General features: G+C 38.2%; 1 protein-coding gene across 1 annotated transcript; it reads right to left on the bottom strand.

Moving 5' to 3' along the window:
- Positions 1–35: 35 nt before the first annotated feature.
- On the bottom strand, positions 36–10,347 carry SLC9B2 (solute carrier family 9, subfamily B (NHA2, cation proton antiporter 2), member 2; the record flags this gene model as incomplete). The annotated part of the gene is made up of 8 exons (XM_010187604.1): positions 10,255–10,347; positions 8,702–8,885; positions 7,549–7,719; positions 4,683–4,825; positions 2,797–2,924; positions 1,711–1,886; positions 1,350–1,456; positions 36–185 (listed from the first exon to the last, which is right to left on the bottom strand). Coding segments are annotated over exons 1-8 (1,152 nt in total), but the record flags the coding sequence as incomplete, so codon positions are not given.
- Between the last annotated feature and the right edge of the window lie 662 nt (positions 10,348–11,009).

Below are 11,009 nucleotides of genomic sequence, written 5' to 3'. Positions count from 1 at the left end.
TATGGTATGGTATGCTTCTTTATGTAAACATTCACCTTTTCATTAGACCATCCCACACCTGCAACAAAAGCCAGGACTAATGTGCAGAGCCCTCCTGATCCAGGGAAGCCAAAGTAGATGCTGCCAAAAACAGCAAACATGGATAGCCCAAGTATGAAATATGACCTCTTCCATGCCAGAGATGCCTGCAGCCAAGGAAACAGACAAACAAAACCAAATTTATTTTAGAAATGGAGGAAAAAGGTTATTTCTGTTGATTTTGAAAATAATTTGAAAACAACAATCTCCATTAGCCATTATGAAAGAATCAATCCTTTCAAGTGAGACTTGAATTGTTCAGTGGAGTTGAGGTTTTTCTTTGGACCTTAGTTCCTAAGAAATCTAAATTTTGGAAATTTAATATTTTCTTTCCTCTGCCCATTCAAAAATCTTATTGCCAATAGGCTTTTTGCATCACAAGGAATATGATACAGCCTGAAACAGCTGATATGAAACAGCCCTGCTTCAAGTCTGTAATAACAGGATTTTCTACCTGTGAAGTATTAGAATGTTTTATCCAAGGAGATATGAAATCCTTGCCACTAGATGTTCTTAAGAACAAGTCAAACAAGCATTTGCCAGGAACAGTCTAGTTTTATTTGATCCAGTCTCACAGCAGACAGTTATATCTCTGCCATTCTTCCCCATTTCTATATCTGTTTAGCTCCTGTATCACACTTCTTATGTTATTTAATAAGAAGAAAATTTGATCCCACTGAGTGCAATGGGTGCTTCGCAAACTGACTTCAGTAATCCAGAACCTGTCTACTTTCTTCCACAGTTTTCTGTTCATTTAATTGCCCCTTGATAGTAAAATGACCCACCACTTTATATAAGCTTAGTTTTTATTGCATTCTAATTAGCGCTAATGATACGCCAAATCACTTACAGCCTACAATCTGTCTGCTTTAATCTTAGGCCTGCTGGAAACTAACTTATAGAAGTAAATGTGTTGCACATCAATCTAATTGATGATTATTTTACTGTCTGAAATGGGTATCGGACCCTTTCTCCTTTACATGTGCACATTTCCAGCACCTTCAATGAAAGCAGGATGGTGAGCTGGGTTTCAAACTCTGCAACTGGCAGGACTATGAGATCATACATGGTTACTGTTGCTGTAAGCAAGTCATCACCTACAAAACACATCCTCACTTGATAAGCTTTGCAACCTGGAAGCTGTTAGCGCTGTACACAGCTTTCCCCAGAAGCAGCTTCACACTTGGAGCTTACAAATGAATAATTTAAGAACATCATCCCTTAGCAATGAATCTCTATTTTATGAAGAGGTTTTTTTACTGGGTTTTTACCTGATCACGGCTTGGGAAATATCGAACAAACATTCCCAGAATCCCACCAGCTGCAATGCCAACAGCAACCTCCAGCACTCCACGGAGCACATTGTACAGAGTAGAACCTATTTGGCAAAAGAAAAACAGGTTTGGTAAGCTGTACGCAGACCCTTCATGCACAAACCATGTTGTAGACCTATGAGGGTGATTCCAGGATAGACTTTTGATCATGGGTAACTTCCCTCTCAATATTCAAGTCCATACATGAACTTTCTAAGATGTCATTAAGTTACAAACTGGTCAGTCGTAATAGAGCACACATTCCTCAAAATATCGCTGTTTGTTCTGGATTTCACCACGTACAGATTAACCAGCATACCAGAAGAGAAAGCCATTCCAAGGCAAGTGTTGAAGCCCGTGATAGCCAGAATGTCATCAATGCTGCCAGCTGCCATTAGCAAAGTTGGGACACCTTTCTGCACCCCGTATCCCCCAGCTTGTAAAATCAGCATTGAGGGGACCACCACAGCAGGGGACACTGCACCTAGAACAAAACTGAAAACAGAGGTTCAGCCCCTCTTAAAAAGAAAGCATTGAACTAAAAGACTTCAAAATGTCCTGACCCCAATTCTTTTAAAGTATAAATGAGAAGGCCTTTAGATAAGGTATTTTCCTTACCTTTCCCTGCTAATTACGAGAAGGAGTATTTCTATGCAGATTCAGCAATCAGCTTTTACTTTCTACCCAACCCAATAGTATTAAAAGTAAAGGGCTCTCACTAAGACTTGAGTCTACACTGCAGGCCAGTTATGCTGATATATGCTTTAACTGTCCAATTTCAGAGCTTTAAGGCATGTCTAGACTTGCTTATAACTCAGCAGCCCAGTTCCTTGCCATAAAAATCAGTGTGTGGCAGAGGAGAAGTTCATCCATCTTGCTCCATTATGTGGATCCAGACTAAGTCTATCAGTTTAGACAGAACTAGATGGAAAAGGTTTCTTCTTCAAGGATATTACTCCAGAATATTAAAATACCATATTCATATCCTTGACTTGCGACAGGAAGACTGTCCTACGTGCATCTTTCTAATGGGGAGTTTCTGAATTCCAGCATCAAGATTCTCCAAATTTTGGTATCATTTCCTGTCCCTGAAAACCCCCTGTGTTGTGTGTGGCTAAAGACTCAGGAATTACACCATCCTTGTTCCTTCTTCAAGTGCTCAGGTCACAAGCACAGAAGAGTACTGATGCAAGTACTCCTCCACTGCCTGGAAATGTGACCTTTAAATTAGCCACAGAGCCAGACATGAATGGTAAGCAAACCACTACAAGGGCTAAACACGGCTTCCCAACTGGCATTAAATTGAGGTCTCTGCTTGGTACAGAGAACTAACTACACTTGGATCATTTAACTGCAACATTAAAACAGGCATCTTTGTCATACAGGAGAAAAGAGAGTACGTTACCCTAATATAAAACCCCATTGCCATGGCAAATGCATGAACAAGTAGGCAAGAACAGCAGCTGTGCATGTTTCTGACAGGCATGGTCCAAAAGAAAGCCGTAAACAGACTGCTTTGAGTTTCTTAAGAGCCTGCAATATAAAAGCATGTTCAGACATTAGTATTAGTACACTTGGCTTTATGGAGAGGAAATACTTTTACAATCTGATATGGTTTATTAAAAGAATCCCCTCTGAGCTGCTGTACAGGATATGATAGCTTTACATGGCCTGAGCCAGTGATAGACTCAAGCACAACTGGATTTGGACACAAAATTCCAAGTGTGGCAGTGAAACCCACTGAATCGAGGTTGGACAAGTTTCCTGCATGTCACAGGAAGAGTGACAGAGAACTGTGTTTTGGCTGCTTGTGCACAGCAAACTAAATGTGAGAGGCTGGACTAGCAGGGATCCATTTGAAAAGTGCACCCCCAACACAGCTGACTTACCCACACTTACTTGAGGTCATTTGCTCCCTCCACAGAAGATTTTGCTATGATCTTACAAGTTGCATGGACGCCCTCAAAAAATTATCCCCAAATCCATGAACAAATCATGAAAAGTTGTAAAACTGCAGAAACGTGGCACAAGGACTGAAGCACCTCTTTCAGCTGTTTCTCACCTTATATCCAAAGCAGATTAAGTTGCATTTGGCTCAGAAACTGCTATTCAAAAGTGTTTCTAAAACAGAGTATTTACTTGTAACAGCCATCTTTAATAGTCACAAACATGACTCTGCTAGGACAGGTCCCTAATTCTGACATGGAAAAAATAATAAAATCAATGAGTTGCACTTTTAACCAGTGCACAGTTTATCCCAGTGTGATCAGGGCTGAGAATCACCAGAGCAATGGACATCTTTGTCTTCATAGTTTCGATTACATGAGGAAGAACTGTAACTGCATCAAAGCATTGTGACATAGAGTTCAAATGATAGTTCTGGTTGCCACATGTGAGAAAAATGGGTCAAAGATTAAGACCAAGCATTTTTCAAGAATGACAAAACCCCGTTTTCCTAAATATCTGAAGCATTGGCAACTCCTAAGTTTTCATCTTGGTTAAGAAAAAACAGTTTAGTTGTTCTGAACTAGCTATATTTGACCAAAGTTTTATATGAACTTAAAGCAGTTCCTTAAACTGAAATAGATAGGGGCCAATATGGTGCAGCTTTATTTCAGCCAGCTGATTTTGATCAAGCAAAACTTTGCCTTTATTAATTTATGGAACATCACGCCTCAGTGTGTGGAGGAAGATTATTTTTTTTATTCACAGAGGCATTATAGGGTTTATTGTGATGTGAAGCTTTGTTTCTGTAGTGCAGCAGGACTAATCTCTGCAATTGATATATTTGCATTAAAATGGCAGAGATTAAAAAAGGATTAAAAAGTAAAAAAGACACACAGGTTTGGATTTTTTGTTTGGTTGGGGTTTTTTTTTATTTGTGTCAACACAAGCAACATTCTCTTACAAGGACTGGAGATCCCTTCCATTACTTTTTTAGTCTGTCAGTGGTAAGCTGTGACAGGGAGTTTGTCAGGGAGTATAAACTCTTCCTGACAGACCACGACAGAGCACCTATCCTCAAGATGTTCTGCTTACAAAATTCAGGAAATTTCTTTAAGGCAAGGGGAAAAACAGTAATAAAATCCGTTTTCTTCAGGTATTTTTTGGATTGCTTGCCTACACTGCCAATATTAACATATGATTATACAACAGAAACTATGCTTTCTGTAATGCTTTAATTTGCAGACCCTCTAAAAGACCAAATAGTTCAATATTTTTAACACTCAATTATTCAATTTTTTGAGGGCTGTTGTATACTTTACCTCACACAAATGACTGGTCTCATACCTTTGCATCCAGGCCAAGCCCCGCTCGGGTCAAGATAATAGAAAGAGCAATATTCCTCAGTGTTGCAGACCAGCGTAGGTTTATCTGGACAATATCACTGATGAATGGGGTATTTCGGATTAGGAAACCAGCAAGTAGCATCCCTTAAATGAAAGCAAATAAACTCCTTTCAAATGATTGGGGTTTATTACACTAAAAGCTTGCATAGAACTCTTAAATATAGACATTGTATTATGTATTTATAAGAGACAATGAAACGAATCATGTTCTGAATTATTAGCCATGGTTTAAGGATGGGGACTGAGGCATGGAAAGAGGGACACATGTTTAAAGCGATGAGGCCTAAGATCATTCCAGGTCACCAATGAATAAATCTGTAGGATGCTGACACAGCCTCAGCATGAGTTAACAGAAACCAGCTTTATTCATCAGGTACAGGTCATACTTACCCTAAGCAAAGACATCTCTGCATCCTTAAAACAAGCTAAAAAGATAAATATATTTAATGTGAAAAGAGGAAGATCATCTAATATTGCGTATTTATCTCAGAAGTTGGAAATTGTTAAAAATCCTCTTAGGTGTAAGAAATGCAAGTATCACAAGAACCATAATACTGAGTTCTTTGGGAAATATAATCTAAACCAGCTAATCATAGGCTAACGTGGACATTTTAAAATGCTCTGGCAATATGACTCTTGTGCAAAGAAGGGGGAAAAGGAGGGAAAAGTCAGGAACTTGATCTTATCCTCTATTTGAGCTACTTGCAAGATCCTGCCTTTTTGCAAATATTACCAAAATTGTCTAATCAGGGACTTTCTGCAAAGCCATCAGAACCATAGTTCTGGAAGGGTACAGGAAAGGGTGTCTTTCAGTATAGATCTGCAGAGATTCATTGTAGGTCTTGATGATTCAAAGATATAAAATTATGCCACAAAAATGTGTTAGCTACGTTAAGAAACAGGAAACCAAAAAAGACCAAATGTAAACAGACACTATGCTCAGGTTGGTCCCAGCTTAGTGTGAGCCTCAGCTGTGGACCTGGTTTGTCCTTCAACAAGCAAAACTTTTGAACATTGGTTCTTCCCACCACCTTCCGGAAAAAAAGCAGTGGCATATTAATCAGTGGTACCTCATGACAATTATATCAGGCTAGCATAACGATCACATGCTCTTTGCAACGTTTGCATGTGATCCAAGTCACTGGAGCTACCCTGATCCAGAAATCTACTTAAAGCAAAAAAACTCCAAAGTATATCCTCACTGTTCTGCTCCATGTTGCCTGCTGCAGAAACCTCTCTGCAATGTATACCTAAAATATACCATATGACTGTTTCAGTAGCAATTTCACTCCTTTTTTCCTCAGACAGAGGCTCACCATAAGGTCCTTAAGTGCTCAACCAGTCACATTACACTCAACTGCACCTAGCACAAGTGGATTAAAGGCATGTAAGAGTACAAGACTTGTATTTTTAGTGTAAAGAAGAATATTTAAAGACATTATCTATCTCTTCTTTTTACTCCAAGTTCTCCAATTTTCCTCAAAGACCTCAGTTCCTCAGGGATCTGAACAATGAATCCTGTCCTAAGCAACTCTATAGACATGTGCTGTTATGCTTAACTTTGTTATTCAGCATTACCTGTCTGACAAGCAGTTTCACGCTCAACTCATAACTTTTAGATACACATGTAATTGAAAAAAGCAGAATCCAAATGGTCAAACTTTTTGTTGTTGTCAAGGGGGAGGTTTACTTAGAAAGGGCAGACTCCTTGTGTGTTACATCCCAAGTTCATGTTATTGCAGGCATGCATGCTCTATGCAAAACTTCCCTCCCTCTTACTTGAATTTTTTCTTGCTTGTGAAACTAAGCAGTGCAAGAACACGTATGCTGCCTGGACAGAGCTGTGTTAAGATGCTATGTAGCCCTTCCATAAGCAGGGCTACTGTGTGAGGCACACCAACAGTTATGCATGTTACAAAATCACATCCATGCACCACAGGCAGTTAATCTTAGCCCATTCTGCCATGAAGTTTTACTGTCTGTCAACAGCTTTACTCATTTACGCACTAAGGACAGTAAGGGAGCAGTACACAGCTGGTGAGAAGAAACGGGAGCTTCATTTTTCAGCCTTGTTGACATCACAGCACTTCAAAATTTTGTACTGATCTAGCCAAAACCTCCTCTAGGAAAGAAGTCTGAAAAGGTTCTGATAATCTCAAAATTAATGTAGTTTTCATCTCCCATTTCTATTTTGTATTTTTACGTAAAATAAAGATGTTGCTAAGAAAAACAATGTTATAACTGATATAAAATAACTCTCTTCAGAAGAATTATTCCTTGTGGTGAATTTATTTTCTCAGGTTTCAGTTATCTTGAGATACAGAAAGGAGAAGAAAGAAGTTGCTCTGGATTATCAGCAGTAGAGGATTCCTGTAGTGTTTCCTTTGAAAAATATTTCTATTGTGAGATATATGCAGGAAACAGCTCAGAAATAATTTTCTTATGAATTAATTACCTATTGTAACAGGAGGATAAGATTAAGACACCTGTTCAGTGATATTAAAAACAGATTTTAAGTAACAGTGACAAGAGGGGACTGAAGGACAATAACCCCCAAAGGCCCCCAAAGAATTAAGAGGAGAGCCTCAGTAACAGACAGGCAATTTCATTTGAGTCTGTTCAGAGAATTTGACACCAACTCAGAGAGGATCAGACGAAGGTCACTTGGAAAAGCTACAGATTTGGAGCATGACACAGTTTGGTTTTTTCTAATCCAAACATATCTAGCATGCAGGTATTACTTGATGGTAATACAACAAGAAATATGGTAATTCAACACAAATATGCAGGAAGGAAGGGTATCTTACCCAGAAGAGCAGGGAGAGGAGGTAGTGTTCGTATTTTAATGAATCCAAAAATTTTACCTCCAATGACAGCAAAAAAATAAAGAAAAAGAATTCCAAACAGGTTTCCACCTGGGAGACACTCAGTCCCAGTGATGGACCAAACCACAGCCCAAACCAGAACCATGACTGCAACTGGAACAAAACAGGAAATATTAGTATTTAGTCATCTCTCAGGGAAAACTTTGTTTGCTATTAGATCACATTTGTTTCCTACTAAGGAAAAAAGTACCATGAATTTCAGAAATAAAATCACTTACCTTTAAAATAAGTTTAATCATAACAATGTGTTTAATATTTGATGCTCCCTAAACTGATGTTCTGATTTTATAGATGTTCAGATACTTTAAAAAAATGTAACATTAGGGACCAAAAAGTACTGAGTGAGCCTTGGACCACTGTGGAAAACATTTAACATGTCCCAAACTTAAAGCAGAGACTTTCACTAACTTATCTTGCATTGGCTTATCCTCCATCTACTTCAGAACTGCAGTAAGAATCTGCTGCTGTGCATCCTGACATATGTTTGAGCTAATAACTGTAGCTCCAGTCTAATTTTTAAAAGAATTTAAATCTATTTTTTTTGCTAAATGTACTTGTACAATACAGTGCTAACCCCACGAAAAAGAAATCTGAAGAAGGTCATGTCTTTGGACAGCCTGAAGCAGTACAGATCGTTTCCTTAATATAACAATCAAAGATAGACAATTCACAGGAAAGAAAATCCTGAAAAATATTATAAGAACATTAAGTGAAAATTTTACAACGTATGTGAAAATACTGTAAAATATCCAAAATATCCAAATCCACCCCTCTCGTTAGCTCACAAGAACAGGCATGCATAGATATAAAAGCAGAAGACTGAAGAAGAAAAAAAAAATCTGTTGAATAAATCCCCCTTCTTAGTACCATAAAACGTGCTGCATTTTCAGACTGAATTTTTCTTACTCTTATTTGAGGGTGACAGAGGCCATGGAAGCAGTCAAGGCCTCAACTTTGAAACATAGCTATTTCCCTTCATTATTTTCCAAGGCATTGGACAGATATCAACACATCCAGAGAAACTGGTACTTCATTTGCTATTTCTCAGTTTAATTAAACTGTCTTTCTTACATACTATTTGTCACTGTTCGGGCCAGTAAACCTTGAGGAGGACAAGCAAATATTTGCCTCCATGTTCTTGTAGGTATTGGAGGTCCTGCTGTTGGTTCTGGAGGTTGCTGAGCAGAGTGATTCAAGAGAGCAGTTTCTTCTGTTTGCATATTCCCATCAGTACCTTTGGCATCTACTGTTGGTCCCTCCTGAATGAAAGCAATGAGACCCTCTCAGAAGTGGCACTATATACATTTGAAGTAGTGTACAAGACCTGAAATCAGCTGTGATGCACTATCTGAAGATGGCTACATTAACTGAACAACCACTGTAAGAACAGTTTGGCTTTGTAGTATACTTGGGATTTCTGGTTATGTCTTTGTTTTCACATGGCACAAAGAACTGCATATGAGAGACTGCCTTTTTATATGCAGCTGACAGGACTCCTGTCCCAATACAAATAACACCTGTTCAGCAACAATATCAGCATATTCAATGAAGAAACAAAATTAACAGGCCAGGTTAAGCTTGTCTTTTATACAAGTTAAACATTTATTAATATTTTCTACAATTTGTTAGGGTTCTGCTTCCAGACTGGATTTTACAATACAGTTAACAACTAGCATCATTCCAGTGAGACAGTGTTGTTAATATAACTCCTAAATAACTTCTGTTGCAAAGCCTTGAACCAAAATAAGAAAACCTACTTATGATTAGACAAAGATGAAAGAAACAGAACAGCTGGACAGTGCAAGCACTACTCACATGATTCATTGTTGGAAGGCTTAAGCTGGTAGGTCAAGGTAGAGATGGAGAAATACCACCTTGGACTTATTTCTGTGAAGCATGGTTCCTTGAAGCTGTTCTCTTATACTGATTCATCTACTTATCCATATTCATAGCCAAAGCACTCTTTGACCATTTTTGGATATATGTCTTGCTTCATTTTAGGGTCCTTATTTTTGACAAGTTAATCATCTACCTTCCCTTATGATTATTCACCTTCATGTCAGCTCATTGTCATAGCGTGGACATGGAATTCTTGCCTCTACTGTGGTTTGGCGCTCCTCCAGTAACACTTCCACATTTCCTGTTATTTTCTGTCTCATCCCTCTCTCTCTCTCTCTCTCTATATATATATCTCGCGCGCTCTTGCTCTCTATATCTATATATATCCTTTACTCAGAGTCACAGTTGGAACATAAATCTTGTGAGTTTTCAGCATGGAGTTACTTGGTTATCTACCCTGTGATTCTGTGATCACCAGCTACCCTTGTGGATAAAGATATGCCATATGGTACTTATCTTTACAGTCAATAGTATATGTTCTATATGTTCAATAGTTTATGAACGTAAAACTTACAACTGATGCATTTTCTACTTCAAGTTGAAACTGTGACCACTGATTTCCAGCAATCCAACATGCCAAAGATTTTTAAAAATTTAACATTCGTTAATTGTAGGAAATTCACACTGAGATTTCTCTTTGTATTCGCTTCAGATGTAGGAAGAAAAAGTAGGAAAGGAAAAGGATGGTTCCTCTGACTAAAACTGTACTTTGAGATCCTAATTAATTACCTCACTTTTCTCGTGCATGGGTATCATGCCATTTCTCTCACATACTGATGCCTCAGAATCTTCATTGTCATTTACAATATCCTCCTTTACCATTTTTGCAATCCTAAAGAAAGCAAAGAAGGTAGAAAAGTTAGAGAAGCAAATAATATTATTTTCCTGCTGCAAGACTTCTCAGTGATGTTGTTTGTTCCCCCATAGATCAGGTGAAAAAAAACTCACAGCCCAATTTGTAAGTAAATGGTTTTTGCATGCCTGTGTATGCTGTGCAAAAGATAGAAACTAACAACAGTATTAAGCTTACAAAGTCAAGCACTAAAAAAAGTAATTTAAAAAATAATCTTAGTTTTAGAATCACAGTGATCTGTGCTAACCTGTTATTTCCTCCTTAAATGTATGGCTGTAATTTTATACCTCCTATCAGCACTAGAAAAGGTTATTTGCTGTCAACATCACTTACCATGACCATTAGTTCCAAAAGTGTCAGAGGCTCCTGTGTACATGGCATTGCAAGTGACTGTTTCATAAAGCTAAGGACAACAACTATAATCTCTAAAGCACACGCACGAGGGAACACTTTTTCCCTGTCTTACACCTGACAAGATCCACCTTGATTTTCAGGGGAATTTTCAAGCACACAGTTCTGTTAGATGTCACTATTCATGAACATGTTGACTGAATATCTATGAAACAGAAGATGCCTCTTCGAATAAAGATCAGGACACGCACAACTTGCACTCCATATTCTGGTGAGGCTA

The sequence above is a fragment of the Mesitornis unicolor genome, unplaced genomic scaffold, assembly GCF_000695765.1.
Source record: "Mesitornis unicolor isolate BGI_N332 unplaced genomic scaffold, ASM69576v1 scaffold46566, whole genome shotgun sequence".
NCBI lineage: Eukaryota > Metazoa > Chordata > Aves > Mesitornithiformes > Mesitornithidae > Mesitornis > Mesitornis unicolor.
This window is presented reverse-complemented; position numbering and strand designations above follow the sequence as displayed.